The sequence below is a fragment of the Accipiter gentilis genome, chromosome 37 (genome assembly GCF_929443795.1).
Source record: "Accipiter gentilis chromosome 37, bAccGen1.1, whole genome shotgun sequence".
Classification (NCBI taxonomy): Eukaryota; Metazoa; Chordata; class Aves; order Accipitriformes; family Accipitridae; genus Astur; species Astur gentilis.
The window spans coordinates 581105-608207 of NC_064916.1; the positions used below are offsets into that span (position 1 = coordinate 581105).

The 27103-nt window shown below is 52.7% G+C and overlaps 1 protein-coding gene across 1 annotated transcript; it reads left to right on the forward strand.

Annotated features, from left to right (window-relative positions):
• Positions 1 to 299: 299 nt before the first annotated feature.
• Positions 300 to 26942, forward strand: LOC126035151 (IgGFc-binding protein-like). Its single transcript, XM_049793283.1, has 20 exons — positions 300 to 902; positions 1592 to 1645; positions 4295 to 5518; positions 5619 to 5950; positions 6209 to 6776; positions 8079 to 8680; positions 9138 to 9705; positions 10384 to 10970; positions 11978 to 12545; positions 13221 to 13420; positions 13958 to 14099; positions 14647 to 14978; positions 15531 to 16110; positions 16971 to 17569; positions 18260 to 18824; positions 19642 to 20246; positions 22033 to 22546; positions 24164 to 24363; positions 25196 to 25570; positions 26613 to 26942. The coding sequence occupies exons 2-20, from the start codon at positions 1594 to 1596 to the stop codon at positions 26916 to 26918; spliced, it is 8919 nt and encodes a 2972-aa protein (XP_049649240.1). The 5' UTR covers positions 300 to 902; positions 1592 to 1593; the 3' UTR covers positions 26919 to 26942.
• Positions 26943 to 27103: the final 161 nt, after the last annotated feature.

The following is a 27103-nucleotide window of genomic DNA, read 5'->3' on the forward strand; positions in this document are numbered from 1 at the left end:
TGGGTCCTGCAGCCATTGCAGTGTCTCCTGTGGGTCCTGCACCCATCACAACATCTTGTACGGATTCTGCACCCATCACAAGGTCCCCTGTGGGTCCTGCACCCATGGCAACATCTCCAATGGATGTTGCACCCATCGCAGTTTCTCCTGTGGGTCCTGCACCCATTCCGACATCTTATATGGGTCCTGCACCCATTGAAATGTCCCCTGTGGGTGCTGCAACTGTTGCAACATCTTGTCTGGATCTTGCACCCATTGCAACATCCCCTGTGGATCCTGTACCCGTCACAACGTCCCCTGTGGGTCCTGCACCCATCGCAATGTCTCCTGTGGGTCCTGCACCCATCGCAATGTCTCCTGTGTGTCCTGCACCCATTGCAACGTCCCCTGTGGGTCCTGCACCCATCACAATGTCTCCTGTGGGTGCTGTACCCGTTGCAATGTGTCCTGTGGGTCCTACACCCGTTGCAACATCTCGTATGGGTCCTGCACCCATTGCAACGTCCTCAGCAGCCTTTTTGCAAGGAGAATGTCGCAGGCGAAGGAGACCAGCTGCACGTTTTCAAGTCCTGGCTCCCCGACGTGCACCAGAATGTCCAGTTCTCTGGAACTCCAGGGCAGTTTCATAACCTGACCTCCTTGGGTCGTGCCAAGACTCGGCAGCCCCTACCGCGTCCCCTTCCACGAGATTCTGCTGAATCAGCTGAAATCAGCCCTTTTCGGAGCCAATTCCTTCTCCTGCTGCTCTCAGGGGGAGCTCTGCCAGGAGATTCTCAGGAAAATGCCGATAAGCCCCATCTGGTTATAAAAAGGGAGACTTTGGGACCAACCCTGTAGTTTTTTCTTCATCCATCTTCACGTGTCCATGGGCTTCGAGGAGAGACGCTGATCGGAGCCTGCCGGTAAGCGGCGTGGGGTTGGGAACGGTTTTCCTTTCCCTTTTTATATTTTTTTTAATTGCATTTTGCCTCGTCCTTTCGGGTGTGAGCCCAGTTATGTCCCATCTGAGCAAAACAAGGCGTCGGTGAGGCCTTCACCCACCAAGCAGGAGTCCCAGATGGGTTAAATTGACTATAAAATTATTTTTTAAAGGTTTTTTTTTAATCCCTCCCAAGCCCGGAGAGAGACGATTTAGATAAAACCCATCTTGTAAATCCCCATTGGGTGGGAAACCCAACAGACGTTGAGCGACGGTTGGGGATCGGCAGCTCTGAGAATATCCAAAAAGTGGAAGGAAGGGTTGTCCATGCTATTTGACCCCTTTTTGACCCAATTTTGGGTGATTTGGGGGGGGAGATTTCGTCCTCGGGAAGTTTTGTGGAAAGTTTTGATGGGAACGATGGGGTCGTTGAGGTGACATCAGGAAGGGAAGTTGAGGGATTGTTGGGTTGGATACTGGGACAACTGGGGGGTCATTGGGTTGGGGGGGCATCAAGCAGGATTCGACCCCAAGCGAGTTGTGAGAAATTTCCATCGGGTGGAAAAAAGTCTTTTTTGGGCCAATTTTGGGTCAAGTGTGTGTGTGGGGGGGGGGGGGGGGGCGGGAAGTAAATTTTCATTTTGGGGGTGGTTTTGGTGTTTTTTTTTCCAGCGATGGCGATGGGCGGGATGTGGCGGCTCCCGGCTTGGCTGGCTCTCTTCTGTGGTGAGCAACAACCCAACCCTATTCCCCTCAAAAAAACCCACAAAAAACCCACAAAAAACCCACAAACCACAAAAAACCCACTTAATTTCCTGGGTTTGGGGGGTATTTTAGGGCTTTCTACTGTAGGTTTCTGCAGCAAAAAGTCTTTATTCCCTTTTTTTGGGAGGGGGTCGGAAAATATCCTTTATTCCCTCATTTTCCCCCAGCAGAAAGATTTTATTATCTCTTTGCCTCTTCACTAAAAATCTCTCATCCTTTGCTTTTGGTTTGGGTTTTTTCCACAAAGAAATCCTTATCACTGGCTCTTTTTTTTTTTTTAATAGCAAAGAGCCCTTATCACCCTTTTTTTTCCCAAGGGAAAAAAAAAAAGGGTGATAAGGGGGAAAAAAAAAAGCGCCCTTATTTCCTCATTTTTTAAAGAAAAAAACCACTTGTTCTCTGTTTGTTTGGGGGGGGGGGGGGTTGAGGTTTAAAGAAAAAGTTATTACCTGTTTGTGTTTATTTTCTGTTTTTCCAGAAAAAAAAATGCCGTATACATTCAGGCTTTCTTTTAGAGAGGGAAAAAGCTCTTATCGCCTCTCTCTCCTTTTTTTTTTTTTTTTTTTTTTTTTAGGAAAAAGCTCTTTCATTTGTTCTTATTTTAGGAAAAAAGACGTTATTGACCTGGTTTTCATTTGGTTTGGGTTTTTTTTTTCCCCGAGGGAAAAAAACCCCTTATCTTATTTGGGCTTTTTGGCCACAAAAATGTCTTTATTCCTTGTTTCTTTCAATAAAAAAAAGCCCTTACTCCCTCTCCTCCCCCCCCCCCAAGTCATTATTACCTGTTTTCTTTCACCCAAATGCCCCTATTACCAGTTCTTTTTCACCAAAAAGCCCTTATTACCTTTTTTTTCCTTTTCTTTTCAGGGAAAAACCCACTTATCACAATTGCCTTACAGGAAAGAAGCCCCTTATCACCTTTCTGGGGGGCAGAAAAAAAATCCTATTTTTTCATCAACCCCCCCACTCTCACCTCTTTGTTTTTCAGCAAAAACCCCTTTTTAGCTCCTTTTCTTTCAGAAAAAACCAACCTGATTTATTTTTCCTTCCAGCAAAAAAGCCCTTTTTACCCATTTTTATTTCTAGCCAAACCTCATTATTCTGTTTTTCAACAAAGTGCCCTTATTCCCTGTTTTCTTTAAGGAAAAAAAGCGCTCAAATTAGCTGTTTTTACCAAAACAGCCCTTATTACTTGATTGAGTTTTTTTGTTTGTTTGTTTGTTTTTTTCAGAAAACCCTTATCACCTGCTTTTTCTTTTTCTTTTTCTTTTTTTTTTTTTTTTTAATCAAAGAGCCCTTATCACCTTTTTCCCCCCAGCAGAAGCCCTTATTTCCTTTTTTTTTTCCACCAAAAGTCCATGTTGCCTATTTGGTTTTGAGCATAAAGTTCTTATTCCCAGGTTTGGAAATATTTTTTCGTTTAAAAAAAAACCCAAATCAGTACTTCTCATGAGTTCATGATACAAAATGCCATCATTCCCTGTTGTTTGGGTTGATTTTTAAAAATTATTATAAAATAAATAAGCTGTCATGGTTTGTTTGTGGTTTTGGGTTTGGTTTTTTTTTGGAAACAGCCACACATGTGGCTGTGTTTTTTCTTAAAAAAAAAAAAAAAAAAAAAAATTAAAAGCCCTTATTACCTTCTTTTATTGCTTTTGTTTGCTTTTTTAAAGAAAAAACCTTACTGCCTAGGAGGTTTTCATCAAAAAGCCCTTAAAACCTGTTTTGTTTTCACCAAAAATCCCTTATTACTAATTTTCTTTTCAGAAAAAGCCCATATTCCCCATTCTTTTTCAGCAAAAGACTTTCATTTTTATTTCCCTCAACAACAAAAGCCCTTAATACCTGGGTTTTAGTAATTTTTACTGCAAGTTTCTGCAGCATAAAAAGGTTTATTTCCAGTGGAGGTTTTCAGGATTTTCCACTGCAATTTCTGCATCCAGAAAAAACCTTTTCCAGCCCTTTCTTTTACACTTGGAACTTTCTTCAGATTTCTTCTGCAAAATGTCCTTTTTCCTGATTTTTATTTTTTGGGCCTTTCTATTGTTATTTCTGCAATAAAACACCTTTATTATATGCTTAACCCCACCCCTCCCCGCACAAAAAAAAAACCCAAACCAACCTAAACCCCAAACCTCAAACTTTCTATCACAATTTCTGCAGGAAAACACTTTTATTCCCCATTTTTATTTTTCAAGACTTTCTAACTGTACATTTCTGCAAGGAAAAAAATCCACCCTTACTCCCTAATTTCTAATTTTCAGAAACTTCTGTTGCCATTTCTGCAGCAAAATTTATTTCCCCGTTTCTTCAGAACTTTCTCCTGCGCGTTTCTGCAGAAAAAAAAAAAAAAATGTTATTCCCTATTTTTTAATTTTTTTTTTTTTTTTTTCAGAATGTTCTATGGCAGGTTTTTTTCAGCCCCAACCCCCTCATTCCTTGTTTTTTGCCAAACTTCCTATTGCATATTTCTAAAAAAAAATAATAAAAAATCAGCCTTATTTCTTGATTTGGGTTGGGGTTTTTTTGGCCGAAATTTCTACTATAATTTCTGCAGCCAAAAAAACTCCCAAAAACCACCCCAACCCCTATTTTCCCTTCTTTTCCCAGGTTTTTCCACCGCGACTTTCCGCGGCAAGGAATTCCTCGCCGCCTTCCCGCAGAACAATGATGAAGGCATCTACCCCGACCTCCAGCTCATCTTCACGGCTCACGTCGCCTCCACCCAGGTGACGGTGACGGCGCACGGTGACACCTTCACCCAAACCGTCACCCTTGGCAAAGCCGAAACGGTTTCCGTCCGCGTCCCCGGCCGCATGGAGATGGTCGGCACCCGGATTTCGAATAAAGTCGTCTCCGTTCAGTCCACCGAGGAGATCTCCGTGGTGTCCGTCAACGCCAAAAAGCACACCGTGGGGGCCACCGCCGTTTTGCCCGTAGAGAATTTGGGCCACCGATACTACCTGGTGACGCCGGAGGACGCCAATGTAGACGGCGTCAAGGAGTTCGTGGTGGTGGCCGGGAAGACTTCGGCCAGAGTCTCCATCAACGTCAAAGGCCGATTTTATTACAACGAGAGGAATTACTCCCCCGGGTCCACCCTCCGCATCTTCTTACACCCCTACCACAGCTTCCAACTCCAAAGCAGCTACGATTTATCCGGCACCAAGATCACGTCAGACAACGCCGTGGCGGTCCTCAGCGGACACAGCTGCGCCAAGGTTCACACCGCCTGTGATTACGTGGTTGAGCAGCTTCTGCCGGTCACCGCCTGGGGGAATGTCTACGTCATCCCCCCCAACCCCTTGCAGAAGGACATGGACTTCGTCTACGTGGTGGCAGCCGAGAAAGCCTCCATCACCTACAACACGGGTACTTCGGCCACCACCAAGGACATTGCCGCCGGGGAGGTCCACAAGTTCAACGTTAACCAAAATTTGTTTTTTTATGTGAGCGCTTCGGCTCCGATTCAGGTGGTTTTCTTCTTCACCGGTGCCCATACCGGCTTGATTGGGCAAGACCCCTTCCTACTCAACATCCCACCTGTCTCCACTTACTGCACGTCCTACCGGGTCAGCAGCTTGGATGACTACGAGAACCACGTAGTCCTCATTGCCCATAACGCGGACGCCAACGCAGTCACCCTCAACCAGAAGACGGACAGTACCGTCTCCTGGCAAACGATTCCCGGCACAGACTTCTCCTGGGCCACTGTCACCATGAACAAGCCAGGAGAAATCCAGAGCGCCGAGCACCGGTGGGCACCCTTTGGGCTCCTGGTCTTCGGCTTCCAGAATTACGCCGGTTACGGCTTCACCGGGCTTTGCGCCGCGAGTAAGTAGGGCCAACACGTGGTTGCGTCTTGCCGACGGCTGGGTCTTCTCCGCGGTCGCCATCCATGGGTGGTTTGGGGGTTTTTTCTCTTTTGCTGCAGCTTCTGCTCCACATTCCTGTGAAGATGAGGGCTGCGGGAGTTATGAGATAGTGGAGAGGGAACCCAGGTACGTCCAAGAAACTTCCTCGACCTGCTGGGCCAGCGGCGATCCCCACTACCAAACCTTTGATGGGAAAGTCTTTGATTTCATGGGCACGTGCACCTACACCTTGACCAAGACCTGTGATTCGGATCCCACCCTGCCCGTCTTCAACGTCGAGGCCAGAAACCAACAGAGGGGTAACCCAAAAGTCTCCTACATCGACTCCGTGACCGTCTGTGTCTATGACATTACCGTCACCGTGGTCAGGTCTGAGAATGGGATCGTGAGGGTATGCAAGAAAATTAATTATCAAATCCAAAGCAATGTTCTGGTATTTCACTGCAATAATGTATTTAACGATGATGATCTTAAGGGTCTTTCCCAACCTAAATGATTCTATGATTTGTCACGCATGAGTCGATGACGCGACTGCGTGGTCATGTCTTGAAAGAAGATATCTCAAAGCTCAAAAAACTCCATTTTTTTTGCCCCATGTTTGATGCTGTTTGGTTTTCACATTGGTTTGGGGTTTTTTTTTCTCCTCCAGGTGAACAACCATCGCTCCCACCTCCCCATCTCCCTCGCCCAAGGGAAACTCCACCTGCAGCAGAAGGGCAAGTCCGTGCTGATTAAAACTGACTTCGGGCTGAAGATCGTCTACAACTGGGATGACCACTTGGTCGTGAAGCTCCCCAGCAAGCTCTTCGGCAAAGTGTGCGGGCTGTGCGGCAACAGCAACGGCAAAGCCTTCGATGATGCCCTCATGCCCGACGGCAACCTGGCGCAGAACCCTGTGGAGTTGGGCCAGAGCTGGAAGGTTCCCAAGAGCCACCGCTGCTGGGACAGCTGTAGCGGAGACTGTAGACGTTGCCGACGGGACGAAGAGACGAAGTACGTTGGGGCGACGTCGTGCGGGTTGCTCATCCAAAGCTCGGGGCCCTTCGCACGCTGCCACGCCACCATCAGCCCCAAGGTCTACCAGAAAAACTGCATCTACGACCTCTGCATGAACGACGGGCTCCACCTCAAGCTGTGCCAAGCCCTCAAAGCCTACGCGGATGACTGCCAGGAGGAAGGAATCACCGTTTCTGACTGGAGGACGCTGGCACGTTGTCGTGAGTAGCTCCTGGTTGGCAGAAAATCCTCTCCCTGGGTAGGCAGGGGGCTGCGACCTTAATTAAGGTGGGTGGGATTAAGGGGTGATGGGATGGGAATGAGGAGAAAACAGGCGCAAAAGGGAAATTACGTTGGGGGGAGGAGGTGTTTCTCCTTAGCGCTGTCAAGCAAGGTGGGGGCAGGTCATTTTTGAATCAGGCTGCACAAAGCTGGGCCTGAAAGGGCTCGGGGTTCCAAGCATCGTAGATTCCTGGGAAAAGGAATTGCGGCAAGTCCAAGCAGAAAGCCCAGGAAATCCAGGAAGACTCCAGAAAGTCTATGTAGAAAGTCTGCGTAGAAACTCCAGAAAGTCCAAGTCCCAAAACTCCATGCAGAAAGTCTGGGCAGACTCCCAAAAACCTCTGCTGAAAGGCCAGAAAGTCCATTCAGAAGGTCCAGAATGTCCTTTGAGACTCCCAAAAGCCTCTGCTGAAAGGCCATGTGGGCTCCAGAAGCACATCCATGCAGAAGGAGCAGGGAGTCCGCAGACTCCTTGAAATCCATGCAGAAGGTCCAGAAAGTCATGGTGACACCAAAAATCCCACTAGATAGGCCAGTAAGTCCAAGTCCCAAAAGTCTCTGCAGAAAATCCATTCAGAAGGTACAGAGGGGCCATGGAGACTCCCCAAAGTCTCTGCTGAAAGTCCAAGGAGTCCATGCAGGCTTCAGAAACTCTGTGCAGAAAGTCCAAGTCCCGAAAGTCCAAATCCCAAAAGTCCAAATCTTGAAAGACCAAGTCCCTGAAGTCCAAGTCCCAAAAGTCCAAGTCCCGAAAGTCCAAATCCTGAAAGTCCAAGTCCCAGAAGTCCAAGTCCCGAAAGTCCAAGTCCCAAAAGTCCATGCAGAAAGTCCAGAAAGTCCATGGGGACTCCCAAAAGTCCAGGTAGATAGTCCAGGGAGTCCATGCAGACCTCAGAAAGTCTGTGCAGAAAGTCCACGTCCCGAAAGTCCACGTCCCGAAAGTCCAAATCCTGAAAGTCCAAGTCCTGAAAGTCCAAGTCCCGAAAGTCCAAGTCCCAAAAGTCCATGCAGAAAGTCCAGAAAGTCCATGGGGACTCCCAAAAGTCCAGGTAGATAGTCCAGGGAGTCCATGCAGACCTCAGAAGGTCCATGCAGAAGATCCAGAAAGTCCACGACAACTCTCCAAAGTCCACGTAAAACTCCAGAAAGCCCACGCAGGTTTTCTTAGCGCTCAGCCGCACCTTCTTACGGCCGAGGAGCGTTCTCTCCACCGTGACCACGGTGTCCTGTCCCTTCCACAGCTCTCTCCTGCCCCAAGAACAGCAATTACACCGCCTGCGGCACCGCCTGCCCCGCCACCTGCAACAACGGCGCGATGCCCGCCGACTGCGCCACCTCCGCCTGCGTGGAGACCTGCGAGTGCCAGGAGGGCTTCGTGTTCGACGCCGACGAGTGCATCCCCCAAGGCAAGTGCGGCTGCGTCTACGAAGGTCTCCTCCACGGCCTCCACGAAGAGTTTTGGGGGGACAGCACCTGCACCAAACGCTGCGTCTGCGACGCGGAATCCCGGAGGGCCGTGTGCCGTTCGGCCAGCTGCCGTGCCGAGGAAGAGTGCCGGGTGGAGGACGGCGTCCAGGGTTGCTATCCGAAGAGATATGGGACCTGCGCAGCGACCGGTGCCACCCACTACGAGAGCTTTGATGGTGGGAAGTTCATCTTCCAGGGCACGTGCATGTACCAGTTCGCTGGGTTGTGCCAGAAGAACCAAGGTTTGGTGGACTTCCAGGTGCTGGTGCAGAATGGCCGCCAGGACAAGGAACTTCTGGCCTCCGTTGCTCTCGTGATGGTCAAAGTCTATGGAAAAACCATTGTGATCAGCCAGGAACACCCCGGCAAAATCATGGTGAGTTTAGCAAATGTTTCTTTACCTAATCTCCACGTTCTTCACTTTCTGCTCCTCATCCCAACCTCCTTGTCCCATTTCTTCTTTTCCACCCTCGCTCCTCTATTTTTTTGGTCTGTATTGGGTAATGCTGAATATTTTTCTCCAACTACGCCGCCGAGATCCAGAGCTACCAGGTCTGTTTCCCCCACGTTAATCAAGATGAGATTTAATCACCTAAATAGAAGGATCTCCACCTGAAGCGGGAGATTGGTGCGTGATATAAGCCGTGGAGCCTCAGGCAGCGTTCACGTCAAAGCTGGTGGGCAGCTGTACTTGGCGCAGATGATTCAATCCGAAAAATCTTCGTCTGCATGATTTGGGTGCTTTGGCTGGAGCTCAGATGGCAGGTGGCAGGAAGACAATTTGTACTGTTGGATACCAAATTTGGGGGTTTTTTTTTTGCTTTTGTCCCCAGATCAATGACCGGTTGGTCAACCTACCGTATTACCAGAAAGATAGGAAGATCTCCGTCTACAGAGATGGGCAGGAAGCGGTGGTAGAGACAGACTTTGGCCTCACTGTCACCTACGACTGGCAAAGCCGAGTCACCGCGTCGGTGCCCAGCACTTACACCAACGCCCTGTGCGGCCTTTGCGGGAACTACAACGGGAAGGCGGGTGACGAGATGATGATGAAGAATGGCCAAGTGACATCAAACCCCGACGCCTTCGGACGCAGCTGGAAGGTGACCGACGTCCCAGGTTGCGTGGAGCTGTCGAAGGTGGAATGTCCTACCGTGGCAGCGGCTCTGCAGCGCCAGGAGGTCTTGAAGTTGGGTTGTGGGATCATTCCACAAGTGGATGGACCCTTCATAGCTTGCCACGCTCACATAGATGCCAACAAATACTTCCAAAACTGCGTGCATGATTTTTGCCTCTTTCCGCACCAAGAGGAGGCGATATGCCGGATCATCGCCCGTTATGCCACTGCCTGCCAGGCTGCCGGCGTGATCATCGGGAAGTGGAGGACAGACGATTTCTGCAGTAAGTTGGGCTAATTAGAGGGGTTTCTGCTTCATGAGGGGTCACAAGCATCAAAGGGAAGCCCAATCCTGGGCCAAACCCACGTGGGGACGAAGCAGAGGTCCAACCTAGACTTTGGGTGCTTTATCCCACCCAAAGTCTAGGTTGGTTCCATCATCTCTGTTTACAGCCAATGCCCAGAAACCCTTCCAGGGAACAAAATGTCTCATCCGGCTATGACGGGTCGAATAATTTAGCCCCAATAAGCACCAATTCCTTCGCATTGACTAAAAACGAGAGGAAGGGCTAATTGCCTGGATTGCTTAGAGGGCAAAACGCAGGAGATGCACCAAAAATATCTAAATTAGGGGAGAGGGACCTGCCCGGGAAGTCGACTGGGGACCCAACGTGGGAGCGATTCTGTCGCTTGAGGGAATGTCTTTGTTTCCTCGATGATAATGGGGAGAACCAGGTGATTCGGGGGGCTAAAATCCCCACCTCCAAAGGGTTGAAATGTCCCTTAAGGACACCCCTTCCCTCATCATGTCCACAAGGAGGAAGAGATGAGATTTAACCACGAAGCGATTGGGTCAACCAAGATCTACATCTGCTGAACCTCATGACCAGGCACAACAGCGTCCTGAATCGCAGGGAAATTGCAGGAAATTGCTCCTAACGAATCTCCTTGTCTCATGGCAGGTCCTTCATGTCCTGCGAACAGCCACTACGAGATCTGCTCCCAGAGCTGCGGCCAGACCTGCAGCAGCATCTACGCCCCGGCGAAGTGCTTAGAGCGGTGCAGGGAGGGCTGCGTGTGCAACGACGGCTTTGTGCTCAGCGGCGACGAGTGCGTCCCCATGTCCAGGTGCGGGTGCCTCCACCAGGGCTTCTACTACAAGGCGAAGGAGACCTTCTTCCCCACCAAGCAGGAGAAATGTCAGTGCCAGGCTGGCGGCATGGTTGACTGCCAAGAAATTCCTTGCCCTGGAGGCAGCGAAGGCAAACTCGTCGATGGCGTCTTCCAATGCCAACCCACCGCTCCCAGGGCCTGCGTAGCCACCGGTGACCGCAACTATCTCTCCTTCGATGGGTTGGCTTTCAACATCTCGGGCACGTGCTCCTACGTCCTCACGAAGACCTGCGGCGGTGACAGCGTCGAACCGTTTGTCGTGAAAATCAAGAAGGATGGCCGGCAGAAGACGAAGGCCTCCGGCATCCAAGCGTTGTCCGTCGAAGTCTACGGGCTCACGTTGACCTTGATGCGAGGCAAGAAGGGAGATGTCATGGTAAGGCGGTACTTGGTCATCCGTCTCCTTCCGGGCCCAAACGTGCTGGTGACAAAGTCTATGGGTTGCAATCGCTATTTTGGGTTGCAGTCCCTATTTTGAGTTGCAAACCCTATTTTGGGTTGCAAGCCCTGTTTCGGGTTGCAAGCCCTATTTTGGGGTGCAATCCCTATTTTGAGTTGCAATCCCTCTTTTGGGGTGCAATCCCTATTTTGAGTTGCAAGTCCTGTTTCGTGTTGTAATCCCTATTTTGGGGTGCAGTCCCTCTTTTGGGGTCCAATCCCTATTTTGGTTGCAATCCCTATTTTGGGTGCAATCCCTATTTCAGCCTGCAATCCCTCTTTTCTGTTGCAATCCCTCTTTTGGGGTGCAATCCCTATTTTGGGTTGACCTTGCCATGAGGCGAGAGGGACACGATCTCCACCCACGCGGGGCGGTCCACCTCTTTTAGGGTACGAACGTGCCGACGTCAAAGTCTATGGGCTCGTGTTGACCTTGACACGAGGCGAGGGGGGACCCATCACAGTTAAGTCTGTGCTTTGTGCTCCATCCCGGTTTGAGGGCCAACATTTTGGTGGCGACGTCTACGGGCTCCTGTTGACCTTGGTGTGAGGCAACAAGGGACCTGTCACGGTGGATCGTGACGCACAGCCGTACCTCTTTTTGGTTGCAAGCATGTCGGTGTCAAAGTCTACAGGCTCACGTTGACTCTGGCGTGAAGCAAGAGCTGCACCGTCACAGTTTTTGTGGGCCACCTTTTTTGGGGTGTGAGCAGGGGAGCCCAAAAAAATCAGTTTTCCTTGATGGAGGGAAGATCTCACCCCTATCTCCAAGGCAAAGCCCTGCTCATCCCCACTTTGCCTTCCAGTTTCAAAGTGGGAGCCGTAAATTCATTAAAAGGTTGGTTGGAAGGTGTTTCCCCCAATGTTTTTTTGCTCTTACCTCCATAGTTTTCTTCTTGTAGCATCCTTGAGGCTCACTGGAGGATTTTTCTCTCTCGGTCCCAGGTGGATTCCATACTCCACCATCTCCCGGCCATCCTGAGCAAGGGTCGGGTCCAGGTGCACCAACACGGGACGGGCGTCCTTCTCCAGACCGACTTTGGCCTCCTCATACGCTATGACTTCCACCACCATGTGGCGGTCACGGTCCCGCAGACCTACCAGGGCCACCTTTGTGGGCTCTGTGGCAACTACAACGGGCAACCAAAGGACGATTTCCGCCTCCCTGGTGGCCGACAGGCCGCCAACGCCATGGTCTTTGGTTCTGCCTGGAAAACGTCCGATGCGGCTTGCAGTGAGAAGTGCCCCAAGGACCAGTGCCCCGTCTGCACAGAGGAGAGGAAGGTAGTCCTCCAGGAACCCAACTACTGCGGCATCCTCACGTTGCCGAAGGGTCCCTTTGACTCCTGCCACAACCTCATCAAGCCAGACCTATATTTCCAAGCCTGCCTCCACGATCTTTGCCTCACCAGAGGGGACACCCGCGTCCTCTGCCAGAGCATCCAGAGCTACGCCGCTGCTTGCCAAGACGCCGGCGGCATCATCACGGCTTGGAGAAGACCATCCTTCTGCCGTAAGTTGGGGCGTCGTGGGTGGGAGACGTCCTCCATGGCCGGGAAGTCACATCTTGTTGGGATTAATTGAAAAACAGGCAGGGCTTTATAATTTATTTCTAAGGGACGCTGGGGTCGGGTGTCTGTGCTGACCACCCTCGATGGGTGGGGTGATGCAAATGGTGATGTTGGGTTGGGAGCCCAGGGTGGGGAGGATGATGATGGCATCAAAATCATTGCACCCGGGAAAAGCCAATGCAAGGGGGGGGGACACGTTTTCAGTGGCGCTGGGGATAGATGAGAAAAGCCAACTGGGTGTGTTTTCATCCATGGTTTGGGCAAGCAGGAGAAACCAACATTAAGTGCCAACCGGGTGGATTTTCATCGGCATTTTGGGCAAGTGGGAAAAGCCAACAGAAGCACCAAACAGGTGCATTTTTGTTGGTATGGGGTGAAAAGCCAACGCAAGCGCCAACAGGGGTGAACTTTCATCGACACCGGGGGAAAAAATGGGAAAAGCCAACAAAAATTCACTTTGTTGGTGCTTGTGTTGGCTTTTCCCACTTGTCCCCAACACCAAGCGCCAACGGGTTGCGTATTCACCGGCGTTGGGGCTCTGCCATCTCCTTGGGGTGCAACCCCCCTGCTCTTCCACCCAACGTTCAATCTTGGGATGATCATCCTTCTCCTTCCAGCCCTCAGCTGCCCAGCCAACAGCAACTACTCCCTCTGCACCAACCTCTGCGTCAACAGTTGCATAGGGCTTGTGGATTCTTCTAAATGCCCCAAAACCTGCGCCGAAGGCTGCCACTGCAATAAAGGGTTCATCTTTGATGGGCACGGCTGCGTTCCCGAGGACAAATGTGGATGCTTTGTGGATGGGAAATATTATAAGGTAGTAATGTCCCGAGTTTGGATGGGTTTGGGGGATTATTTTTTTTTAACATTTTCCTCCTGCCTGCGTTGCAGCACGTTGCTCCAAAGGCGACGTGCGCACGGCCCAAAGCAGGAAAAAAAACCCCAAAGCAAAACCAAACAACCAACCCTCAAAATCTTCCGTCTGCCAAGCGATTCTGTGGTTTCACGTGAAGAAAATTGGAGCATTTCCATCTCTTTTATCACTTGGCATAAAGGTGCTAGCACAGATGTGGATACCCAGATAGTAGCAATGCTTTCCACACCTGAAGGCGCTAAATAATAATATCTTTTTCCTTCAGAGGAGGTGGAAGAGGGCAAAGGGATTATTTTTTTTCCTTGCAACAAAAGGGATCAATTCCTCAGCAATTCTGCATTTCGCAAAGCTGCTTATTCTCGCTGGTAGACCTCAATATATATATTCCCCCCTCCCCCCTCTTCTACATATTTTTATGCATTTCTGCGTAATGCAGTTTGCTTTTCTAATCACGACACTTTGCAACCTCTCGCCCCGCAGCCCCACGAGTCGGTCTTGAAGGACAACTGCCAGCAGCGTTGCACGTGTGTCCCCGGCAAAGGCTTGACTTGCAGCAGCCACAGCTGCACCGATGACGAAACCTGTGAAATCCGGGGTGGGATCTTGGGTTGCATCAATCGAAGTAAGGAAAAATGGAGTTGCTTGAGTTAAAAAAAAAAAAAAAAGGGATGGCCGGATCTTGGAGCCGGAGTAGATCCTGGGGCTGGTCTGGATGTTTAATTTAGAGGTGCAGGCTGAGGTGCAAACCTCACAGTAAGGGGAGATGGAGGCTACAGAGCCCGTCTCCCACCCTAAGAGGGTCAGGGATGTGATGGGAGAATTTTGGAGGTGCAAAATGCTTCAGAAAAGCCACCCCTTGGCTTTGCGTTCACTCCCGTGGCCTGTTTTAACCACTCACCTTGCTCTTGAAGGATGGGTGCAATCTTGGGTCAGGATGAACCCAATCTCGATGCTTTTTTTCCATGAACGGGAGAGGGGGAAAGACAACTGAAAAGGGGAAATTTGGGTTTGGCGATGGATCGTTGTGCTCTGATTTACATCTCGGAGGTGCCAAGGGCGAGCAGAGGACGCTTGGTGGGACCTCAACAGTGGTGAAGACGCTTGGTTTGCATGGTGACGTGGGATGTCCTCCTCACCATGACTTCTCCCACGGTTTCTTCTCCTTCCAGACCCCTGCAAAGCCCTTCAGTGCCGTCCCAAGGAGAGGTGCAAGCTGAAGGGTGGCCAAGCCAAGTGTGTCCCATCCCTGGTTGCCAGCTGCTGGGCTTGGGGGGACCCCCACTACCACACCTTCGACGGGCTCGATTTCGACTTCCAAGGCACTTGCACCTACACCATAGCCGAATCCTGCGGGAACGACACCAGATTGGTGCCCTTCAAGGTGGAGGGCAAGAACGACATCCGTGGTGGGGTGAAATCTGTCTCCTACGTGAGCTTGGCCAAGATCAAGGTCTACGGCCAACACGTCTCCATTCACCTGAGGGAAGTGGGCAAAGTCAGGGTGAGTTGGCGTAAAATGGAGGGAAAATTGGCTTTTCCCCACCTCTTTTTTCATCCATCGCTTCCCCACCTCCTTTTTCGTCCATCTCCTCCACCGCGTTCAACCCCCTTTCCTGCTCCATCAGGTCCACCATTATTTTTGGCTAAATCGATCAAACCGCAATGTGGATTTTGGGAATGTTGGGATATGCTGGGGATATGCTGCCTTGCATGGGGCAACCCGAGGTGGTTTTCTGCCCCTTGGGGAAGCCAAAACCACCAAAATTGGCTGCAGTAGGTCTCCAAGAAACCTCAAAGCGGGTGGAACGCCCCCCCGGGAGGTTTGTGATGGCAGCCGGCTCCTGCCGCGAGTCGGGTGAGGCAAAAGCGAAGCCCGACAAAGGCAGTGATGTCATGAAACCGGAGGATTTTTGCTGTACAGAGCGTCTCGGCAGCCCCCCCGATGAGGTCGGGTCCGAGTTTTGGATCTTGCCCGGAGGGCACGGACCTCGTGGGGGGTGTTTGCCTGCGGCGAGGTGCGCCGCGCTCACGTCTGGTTCCCCCCCACCCGCAGGTGAACGGAGTGGTGACGCTGCTCCCGGTAAGCCTGGAAGATGGCAAAGTGCAGGTCTTCCAGAGCGGGCTCCGAGCCGTGCTGGAGACAGATTTTGGACTCCGGGTAACGTACGACTGGAACTGGCATCTGCATATCGACCTCCCCAGCAGCTACTACAAACACACTTGCGGTCTCTGCGGCGATTTCAACCTCAAGCCCGAGGACGACGTCCCCGAGAGCGGCAGTGACTTCAAAGCCTTGGTGGCCTGGGCCGGAGACTGGAAAGTCCTCGACGACGACGACGACGACCCGTTTTGTTGGGATTATTGCGAAGGCACCTGCCCGGTGTGCGAGGAGGAGAAAAAAGAGCTCTACGGGGGCAACCAGTACTGTGGTCTCATCAAAAAAAGCTTCCAGGGACCCTTCAAGGCTTGTCACAACTTCATCAAGCCCCAGGAGTTCTACCGCAACTGCCTCTACGACGTGTGCATGAGCAACGGGGCGAAGAAAATCCTCTGCCAGGTGCTGGAGGCTTATGCGTCCACCTGCAAGAAGCACGGAGCCGTCGTGCATGACTGGAGGACGCCGTCGGGCTGCCGTAAGCAACGGGCTTCCTCCTCGGTCTACGTGGTTTTGCAAAAAAAAAGGGGGACTATCTAGCAGGGGATGATGCATGCGAAGCACTCGGTGTTATTTGCACAGGGGGAAATATCCAGCTCCGGGGTTTTGCGTGCAAAATAAGCGATGCATTTGCACGGGGTAGTAGCCAGTCCTGGGATGTCAAGTGCAAAGTGCTCGGTGCATTAACACGGTGCAATATCCAGCCCCGGAATGTTGCACGCAAAAGGCTCGATGCATTTATATGGTGCAATATCCAGGCTTGGCCACGTTGGATGCAAAATATTTGATTCATTTGCAGGGGTGAATATCCACACCTGGGTATGTTGCATGCAAAACACTCGGTGCATTCGCACAAGAGGATATCCAGCCTTGAATCCATGCAAATATCCATGCAAATCACTCTGTGCATGAGCACGGGGGGAATATCCAGCCCGGGATGGTGCATGCAAGCGCTCAGTGCGTTTGCTTGGTGTAAAATCCAGGCGGGATGTTGCATGCAAGGTGCTCTCCACAAAAGCACGGTGCAACTTCCATCCCCGGGACGCTGCATGCAACGTGCTTAATGCATTCATACGGTGCAATATCCATCCCTGGGACGTTGCATGCAACATGCTTAATGCATTTATATGGTGCAATATCCATCCCTGGGACGTTGCATGCAACGTGCTTAATGCATTTATATGACGCAATATCCATCCCCGTTCGTTGCATGCAACGTGCTTAACGCGTTCATACGGTACAGTATCCATCCCCGGCACGTTGCATGCAAGCGCTCGTCGCATGAACTTGCTGCTGCATCGTCCCCCCCTCTAATTGCTCCATTTCCTCCCCCCGCAGCGTTACCCTGCCCCAAAAACAGCCACTACGAAGCCTGCGGCAACGCCTGCCCGGCCACGTGCACCAACCAGGATGCGCCCGCCGCTTGCACCCAACCCTGCGTCGAAACCTGCGCCTGCAACGAGGGCTACGTCCTCAGCGGCGGCCAATGCGTGGCGGTGGCCAGCTGCGGCTGCACCCACGACGGTCGTTACTACCGTCCCGGTGAAGAGTTTTGGGCCGACGAGACCTGCCAATCTCGGTGCAGGTGCGACGCCGATTTGGGCATGGTGGTGTGCAAGGAGGCCAGTTGCAAGTTGGGCGAGAGATGCGCCGTGGTGAAGGGCGTGCGGCAGTGCGTGGCCAAGACCCGCTCCGTTTGCGTGGCCACCGGTGACCCCCATTACACCACCTTTGACGGGCGCCGCTACGATTTCATGGGCACCTGCGTCTACCGGTTGGCCGGCCTCTGCTCGGATGACCCCACCCTCGTCCCCTTCACCGTCACCGTGGAGAATAACAACCGCGGCAGCCGCGTGGTCTCCTACACCAAGGAGGTCACCTTGATGGTCTACAACATGACCCTCAGCCTCAGCCAGGTGCACCCCAAGAAGCTCAAGGTAGGGGAGAACAAGGTGCCAGGGAGTTGCGAGGTCATTGCACGGCATCTGGGTGGGCTGCAAGGTCCTCGTGTGGTGTTTCGGTGGGCTGCAAGGTCATTGCATGACATTGGGTTTGGTTGCAAGGTTGATGGATGGTGTCCCGTTGGGTTGCAAACTCATTGCGTGACATTTGGTTGGGTTGCAAGGTCCTCGCGTGACATTTGGTTGGGTTGCAAATTCATTGCGTGACATTTGGTTGGGTTGCAGGGTCCTTGCGTAACATTTGGTTGGGTTGCGCGGTCCTTGCGTGACATTTGGATGGGTTGCAAGGTCCTTGCGTGACATTTGGATGGGTTGCAAACTCATTGCACGGAGTCTGGGAGGGGGTGCAAGCTTGTTGTGTGGTGTTCATGTGGGCTGCAAGCTCATTGTATGATGCCTGGTTGGTTTGCAAGGTCATTGCTTGGCCTCTGGGTGGATTTCAAGGTTGCATGGCATACGGTTGAGTTGCAGGTTCATTGTGTGGCATCATGGTGGGCTTCAAAGTCTTTGTGTGGTTTGTGGTGGGCTTCAAAGTCATTGCGTGGTGTCTTGGTGGGCTTCAAAGTCGTTGCGTGGTGTCGTGGTGGGCTTCAAAGTCATTGCGTGGCGTCTTGGTGGGCTTCAAAGTTTTTGTATGGCATTATGCAACCCATGTTGCCCTTCCAGGTCAACGGGATCCTGGTGGATCTACCCTTCAGCCATGGCAACAAGCTCCACGTCTACCTCAAGGGCTTCCACGGCTTCATCAAGACTGACTTTGACGTCATCGTCACCTTCGACTGGTACAGCTACGCCAGGGTCATCCTCCCCAACACCTACTCGGAGGCCGTCTGCGGCCTCTGTGGCAACGCCAACGGCGACCCCGAGGACGACTTCAATATGTCCAATGGGCAGCCGACTACGGACGAAATCCAATTTGCCGACTCCTGGAAGGTGGCTGACGTCCCCGGTTGTTGGGCCGGTTGCACCGAGGATTGCAAAGTTTGCACCGAAGCGGAGAAACGTGCCTACCGGGGCAACAAACACTGCGGGTTCCTGATAAAGAAGGACGGACCCTTCAGCGCCTGCCACAGCGCCATCGACCCGGCTCCCTACTTTGACGATTGTCTCTTCGACACCTGCCTCTACAAGGGGCATCAGGAAACCGTCTGCAGCTCCATCAGCGCCTACATCACCGCCTGCCAGAGCCAGGGCGTCCGCATCAAGCCGTGGCGCACTGCCGCCTTCTGCAGTACGTGGGGTTTTGGGGCAGGGGGAATCTCCTGGGGGTTGCACGAACAAAAGTGCTCGGGGTCGCACACGTGAAGGCGGTTGGGTTTGTCCGATGCTTTTTTGCTTGCAGAAAGGCGCTTTGGGTTGCCCAACGCTTTTTCGCTTGTGCAAAGGTGCTTGAGGTCGCACGCGCAAAGGCGGTTGGGTTTGCCCGACACTTTTTCGCTTGCGCAAAGGGTTTGGGGTTGCCCAATGCTTTTTTGCTTGCGCAAAGAGTTTGGGGTCACACGCACGAAGGCAGTTGGCTTTGCCCGATGCTTTTTTGCTTGTGCAAAGGGTTTGGGGTCGCACGCACGAAGGTGGTTGGGTTTGCCCAACGTGTTTTCGCTTGCACTAAGGGTTTGGGGTCACACATGTGAAGGTGGTTGGGTTTGCCCAACGCTTTTTTGCTTGTGCAAAGAGTTTGGGATCGCACGCACGAAGGTTGTTGGGTTTGCCCAATGTGGTTTTGCTTGTGCAAAGGGTTTGGGGTCACACGCGTGAAGGCGATTGGGTTTGCCTGACCTTTTTTTGCTTGTGCAAAGTTGCTTGGGGGTCGTACGCACGACAGTGGTTGAGTTTGCACGCGTGAAGGCTGTCTGGCTTGCACAGACGTTTTGGGTCTTGCATGCATGAATTATTTGGGGCTTGCAAGCCAAAAGCCGGGTTTGGATGAAGTTTTTGCATGCAAGGAGTCTTTCTATTTTGCACGAGGGGCTTTAAGGGCTTCCGCGCACAAAGGTTTTGGAGCTCTGCAACCACCAGCCCCGCTGATTTCCCACCCACCCCTCCCACAGGCCCCCTCTGCCCCCCGAACCAACACTATGAACTCTGTGGCCCAGCCTGCCCGGCCACTTGCCGCGGCCAAACAGAAGCGGAGGAATGCAAAGAAGCCAAATTCTGCGCCGAAGGCTGTTTCTGCAACGACGGTTTCCTCCTGAGCGGCGACCGCTGCGTCCCCTTGGCCGAATGCGGTTGCTCGCACGAAGGGCGCTACTACAAAACGGGCGACGAGTTTTTTGCTTGCCCTCGCTGCAGCGAGCGTTGCGTTTGCCGAAAAAACGGGGAGGTGGAATGCCAGCCGGCGGGTTGCGGTGCCGGCGAAGTGTGCGCGGTGCAGGATGGGGTGCGGGGTTGTTACCCCGACGCGTGTGGGCGCTGCGAGGTGCTGGGTGCCGTTTCCTACAGCACTTTCGACGGGCGCCTGCTGCATTTCGCCGGCACTTGCACCTACACGTTGGCGAAGGTCGAGGATGACGATCCGGAGCATCCGCTGGTGCCCTTCACGGTGGAGGTGGAGAAGGAAAGCGGGGAGGAAGGAGCGACGTTGATCCGCCGGCTGTCGGTCACGGTGCACGGAGTCACCGTCAGCATGAGCCGGGGCACCCAGTGGGAGGTGGCGGTGAGTTAGGGGGGGATTAGGGGTGGCAAAAATGCTTTGGGGTGCAAAAAATGCTTTGGGTTGCAAGTCCGGTTTTGTGTTGCAAGCCCTGTTTTGGGTTGCAATCCCTATTTTGGGGCACAATCCCTATTTTGGGGTGCAATCCCAATTTTGGGTTGCAATCCATATTTTGAGTTGCAATCCCTATTTTGGGGTGCAATCCCTATTTTGGGGTGCAATTCCTGTTTTGGGTTGCAAGCCCTATTTTGGGGTTGCAAGCCCTCTTTTGGGTTGCAATCTCTATTTTGGGGTGCAAGCCCTGTTTTGAGTTGCAATCTCTGTTTTGGGGTGCAATCCCTATTTTGTGTTGCAATCCCTATTTTGGGGCGCAATCCCTATTTCGGGTTGCAATCCCTATTTTGGGGTGCAATTCCTATTTTGTGTTGCAATCCCTATTTTGGGGCGCAATCCCAGTTTTGGGTTGCAATCCCTATTTTGGGTCACAAGCCCTGTTTCAGGTTGCAATCTCTATTTTGTGTTGCAATCCCTATTTTGGGGTGCAATTCCTATTTTGTGTTGCAATCCCTATTTTGGGGCGCAATCCCTATTTCGGGTTGCAATCCCTATTTTGGGGTGCAATTCCTATTTTGTGTTGCAATCCCTATTTTGGGTCACAAGCCCTGTTTTGGGTTGCAATCCCTATTTTGGGTCACAAGCCCTGTTTCGGGTTGCAATCCCTATTTTGGGTTGCAATCCCTAATTTGGGCTGCAATCTGTATTTTGGGCTGCAATCCCTATTTCGGGTTGCAATCCCTATTTTGAGTTGCAATCCCTATTTTGGGGTGCAATCCATATTTTGGGGTGCAATCCCTATTTTGGGGCGCAATCCCTAATTTGGGCTGCAATCCCTATTTCGGGTTGCAATCCCTATTTTGAGTTGCAATCCCTATTTTGGGTTGCAATCTCTATTTTGTGTTGCAATCCCTATTTTGGGGTGCAATTCCTATTTTGTGTTGCAATCCCTATTTTGGGGTGCAATTCCTATTTTGTGTTGCAATCCCTATTTTGGGTTGCAATCCCTATTTTGGGGTGCAATTCCTATTTTGTGTTGCAATCCCTATTTTGGGGCGCAATCCCTGTTTCGGGTTGCAATCCCTATTTTGGGTTGCAATCCCTAATTTGGGCTGCAATCCCTATTTTGGGCTGCAATCCCTATTTCGGGTTGCAATCCCTATTTTGAGTTGCAATCCCTATTTTGGGGTGCAATCCATATTTTGGGGTGCAATCCCTATTTTGGGGCGCAATTCCTAATTTGGGCTGCAATCCCTATTTTGGGCTGCAATCCCTATTTCGGGTTGCAATCCCTATTTTGAGTTGCAGTCCCTATTTTGGGGTGCAATCCATATTTTGGGGTGCAATCCCTATTTTGGGCTGCAATCCCTATTTCGGGTTGCAATCCCTATTTTGAGTTGCAATCCCTATTTTGGGGTGCAATCCATATTTTGGGGTGCAATCCCTATTTTGGGGCGCAATCCCTATTTCGGGTTGCAATCCCTATTTTGGGGTGCAATTCCTATTTTGTGTTGCAATCCCTATTTTGGGGCGCAATCCCTATTTCGGGTTGCAATCCCTATTTTGAGTTGCAAGCCCTGTTTCATGCTGCAATCCCTATTTTGGGTTGCCATCCCTCTTTTGTGGCTCTGTCCCTCTTTTGGGGCGCAAACTCGACGTCAGGCGATGCGCACCCCGCCTTGCTCACCTTTCCTTTTTTTTTTAATTCTTTTTTTCTGCTTTTCCTTCCCCGCAGGTGGACGGCGAGCGGCACCTCCTCCCCCTGACTCTTCCCGGCGGGACGGCCACGGTCTCCCAAGAGGGCACCCACCGGGTGCTGCGGGTGCGCGACGGCCCCAAATTCCTCTACGACGGCGACTCCTACGCCTTGCTCACCCTCCCCGCCACCTACCGCCGACGCACCAAAGGTCTTTGCGGCAACTTCAACGGCGATGCCGGCGACGAACCTGACTCCCCCCGGGAGCTGGGTGACGCTTGGGGCACCCTCACCCCCTCTTGCACCCATGGGACCCCACCACCCCCCTGCCCTTCCACCGAGCCGGGACCTTGCGGGGTGCTGGCGGATAAGACGGGACCTTTCGTTGGGTGCCATGGGGTGGTGGCACCCCAAGAGCACGTGGCCACCTGCCGGCAAGAGCGTTGCGGCCCATTGGGCGCCGGAGCGTTGTGCCGGAGCTTGCAAGCCTACGCCACCGCGTGCCAAGCCGCCGGCGGGCAGCTGCAGGAGTGGCGGACGGTTGCAGGATGCCGTGAGTTATCGGAGGATGGGTGCTGGGGTCGGGGCGGGGGGGGGGGAGGGAGAAGGGGTGTTGGGTGCAGCCAGTTTGGGTTTCATTGAGGGAGGGAGCGGTGGGACGCGGAGGGTCGTGGTTTGCAAAGGGTGCGAAAAGGAAAGTGGTTGCATGCAGCAGGGTCTGAATTTCTGCAAGAGTGCAGCGGTTGCATGCAGCTGGTCTGTAGTTTTGCAAAGGTTGCAAGAAAGAAAGCGGTTGCATGCATGAAGGTTTACATTTCTGCAAGAGTGCAGCAGTTGCACTCATCTGCTCTTTAGTTTCGCAAAGGTTGCAAGAAGGAAAGCGGTTGCATGCACCAGGGTTTGCATTTCTGCAAAAGTGCAGCCGTTGCATGCAGTTGCTCTTTAGTTTTGCAAAAGTCGCAAGAAGGAAAGCGGTTGCATGCACCAGGGTTTGCATTTCTGCAAAAGTGCAGCCGTTGCATGCAGTTGCTCTTTAGTTTTGCAAAGACTGCAAGAGGGAAAGAGGTCGCATGCACCGGGGTCTGCATTTCTGCAAGAGGGAGGTGGTTGCATGCACCAGGGTTTGCATTTCTGCAGAAGTGCAGTGGTTGCATGCAGCTGCTCTCTAGTTTTGCAAAGGTTGCAAGAAAGAAAGAGGTTGCATGCACCAGGGTTTGCATTTCTGCAAGAGTGCAGCAGTTGGGCTCATCTGCTCTTTAGTTTTGCAAAGGTTGCAAGAAGGAAAGCAGTTGCATGCATGAAGGTTTGCGCTTCTGGAAGGAGGGAAGCAGTTGCGTGCAGCTGCTCTCTGGTTTTGCAAAGGTTGCAAGAAAGCGGTTGCATGCACCAGGGTTTGCATTTCTGCAAAAGTGCAGCAGTTGCATGCAGTTGCTCTTTAGTTTTGCAAAGGTTGCAAGAAGGAAAGCAGTTGCATGCACCGGGGTCTGCATTTCTGCAAGAGGGAAGCGGTTGCATGCACCAGGGTTTGCATTTCTGCAAAAGTGCAGCAGTTGCATGCAGTTGCTCTTTAGTTTTGCAAAGGTTGCAAGAAGGACAGTGGTTGCATGCATGAAGGTTTGCATTTCTGCAAGAGTGCAGTGGTTGCATGCACCTGCTGGCTAGTTATGCAAAAGTTGCAAGAAGGAAAGCGGTTGCATGCACCAGGGTTTGCATTTCTGCAAGGGGGAAGCAGCTGCACGCAGCTGCTCTTCGTTCTGCAAAGCCTGCAGCAAGAAAAGCGGTTGCACGCCGCCGTGGCTTTATTTTGCAAGGAGAACGTTGTCGCTCGCGCCGCTTTTTTAAATTTCTGCGAGGGGAAGAGTTGCAGGCAGCGGTGGTTTAGTTCTGCAAATCTTGGCAAGGGGGGAAGGCGGTTGCATGCAAAATTCGGTTTTATTTTGGAGGGTTTTTTTGCAAGAGGAAAGCCAGCTGCACCGGTTCGGGAGGGGGGGGGGTGATTTTTTTGCTGGGGGAAGAGGTTTACGTGCAGCACCCGCCTTTGTACAATATTTACTTTTGCAACGGCTGCTGCAAAGTGGGGGTTTTTTCTATTCATTTCCTTGGAAAAGGACAAAAGAAATCGCAAATAGTAAAGTCATCGCTTTTCTTTTTGCCCACCTCCCCCCCCCAGCCGTCTCCTGCCCCCCCAACAGCCACTACGAGCTCTGCGCCCGCACCTGCGACCGCACCTGCACCAGCATCTCCGACAGCACCCAGTGCACCCAGAAATGCTTCGAGGGCTGCCAGTGCAACGAGGGCTTCTTCTTCAACGGGGACGAGTGCGTCCCCGCTGATTCCTGCGGCTGCCTCCACCGCGGACGCTACTTCGAGGTGGGTGCTGCCGGGGAGGCTTGCGCCCTTGCAAGGGGAGCGTTGCACCCTCGCGCACCCCAATGGGTGCTTGCGCCCTTGCAAGGGGAACGTTGCACCCTTGCAAGAGGAGTGTTGCACCCTTGCACACCCCATGGGTGCTTGCACCCTTGCAAGGGAAGCGTTGCACCCTTGCAAGAGGGGTGTTGCGCCCTTGCGCATCCCATGGGTCCTTGCGCCCTTGCAAGGGGAGTGTCGCACCCTTGTGCACCCCATGGGTGCTTGCACCCTTGCAAGGGAAGCATTGCACCCTTGCAAGAGGAGTGTTGTGCCCTTGCGCATCCCATGGGTCCTTGCACCCTTGCAAGAGGAGCGTTGCGCCCTTGCGCATCCCATGGGTCCTTGCACCCTTGCAAGAGGAGCGTTGCGCCCTTGCGCATCCCATGGGTCCTTGCGCCCTTGCAAGAGGAGTGTCGCACCCTTGCGCACCCCATGGGTGCTTACACCCTTGCAAGGGAAGCGTTGCGCCCTTGCGCGTCCCATGCAAGTCTCCAGCTCTGCGTGACACCCGTCGCACGCAACCTCTTTTTTAATTTCTTGCAACCTCTTGAGTGCGGCCGCGTTTTTCTTCCACCAATCCTCGCAAGCGAAGAACTCCACTTGCCCGTGGCATTTCTCCGCACCCTCGTGGTCTTTGCTGGCGGGACACGGCTCGCGCGCGATGTTTCTTTGCCTTCTGCGCCGCCGCAGAGCAAAAACTTCTTACGCGCCGCTTTTCCCTCCGGTTTTTTCCGATCTTCTCGAGGGGAAACCCATCAAACGCCTCGTTTTTATTGACCCTCCCGCCTTGCAGATCACCGAGACCGTCCTCTCCGCCGATTGCAGCGAGAGCTGCACTTGCCGGGCCGCCGGCGGCATGCAATGTCAACCAGCCGGTTGCCCCTTCAGCCAAATTTGTGGCCTCAAAGACGGCGTCCGGGGTTGCGTGGAGCAACCTGGGCAATGCACCTTGGCCCCCGCCACCCGTTTCATCTCCTTCGATGGAGCCACCGGCACCACCACGGCCCCCGGCATCTACGTGATGGTCTCCCCATGCGATTCACACCGACCTACTTGGTTCCGGCTCTTGGCCGATGTCAGCGAGGATGGGGACCGACCGGCCGTGGTGGCCCTTCACCTTTACAGCCCTCAGGCTTTCCTCACCATCAAGAAGGACAAGAAGGTCTGGGTAGGTTGTCCCCAACCCCACTGCCACCCAAAAAGTCCCGCCTTGCCCTTAATTGTACCCAAACTCCGTCGTTTGCCACCAATATCCATTGGTGGCACGCAAGGGAAGCACCTACACAGGTTGTCCTCCATCCCACCGTCGCCGGGAGATGTCCCCACGTTGGCCCATCCCTTCATTTTGACCCAAACTGTTCTTTTTCCACCCGTTTCACACGAGGGGAAGCCCCCACACGTGTCGTCCTTCGTCCCGCCGTCACCTCGAGATCTCCGTGCCACCGCCCAACCCTTCCTTTTGATTAAAATTGCCCTTTTTCCCACCGGTTTAATGCACGATAAGGCTATGCAGGTGCTGTCCTTCATCCCAACGTCATCACCGGCTGTCCTCGCATTGGCCCATCCCTTCGTTTAAACCAAAAATCACCTTCCCCCCCCACCCCCCACCGATTTCTCGCCGAGGAAGCATCCCCGTGTGCTGCTCTTCGTGCCACCGTCACCACCAGGTGGCCACGCCTTGACCCGCTCCTTCGTTTTGACCCCAACAACCTTTTTCCTGGCAGTTCCGTGCAAGCGGGGCACCCGTGGGTGGCATCTTCCAGCCCACCATCATCAAGAGTTGTCCGTGCATCTGCTCAGTTCTCTCTATTGACCCAAATTGCCTTTTTTTTCCCCAGTAATTTAATGGAAAGTAAGCGCCCATGGGTGCCCTCCTTCACCCCAGACCCTTATCCCAGCCCCACGGAGGGAATCCCAGTCTCCGAGCCCCCCACCCGACCTCCCACCCCCCCATCCCCCAGCAGGAACGAACCCCACGAGATCAACCTTGGCTCCCATCCCACGTATCCCCCCCCCTTCCCAGGGCGCTTCGCACCATCTCTCCGTAACTAAAATGGAGGGATTTCGCCCCGTTTGGGGGCTCCACAGCTCTGGAGAAGGTTGGTGGTGGTGGAGCAATGACCTATTTCCTGGCTTTTTCACCCCAATTGATATTTATGTCAATGTTGGGTTGCCTGGAGCCATGTTGTCCCTATCGGTGTCTTCTCCAGGTCAAAGGGGTCCCGGCCACCCTCCCCGTGAAGGTCTCCAGCACGTTGACCGTCACGGAGAGCCGAGGCGGCATCTGGATCATCCAAGATCCCGAATTCACCATCGGCCTCAGTGCTGCCGGGGAGGTGACGGTGAAGGTGACCAAGGAGCTGAGCAAACACCTCTGCGGGATCTGCGGTAACTACGACGGGAACGCGGCCAACGACCTCCGAGGGCCTGACGGGAAATTGGTGGCGAATATGGTGGCGGTGGCCAAAGCCTGGAGAGCACCCGACTTCAGCCACGTGAGTGTCCCCGGGAGGTGACATCATCGGTCTTGGATTTTTGGGTGATATTTGTCGTCTTTCGTCTCCTAGCTTGGTCTTCGGTTGTGTCCCTGTTGGCCTTGGTGCCGCCGTCGCGAAGAAACGTCCGTCGGTTGGCGCCATCCCTTCGTATTAACCAAAATCGCTTTTTTTTCCCCACCGAATTAATCCACGCAGAGTGTTGT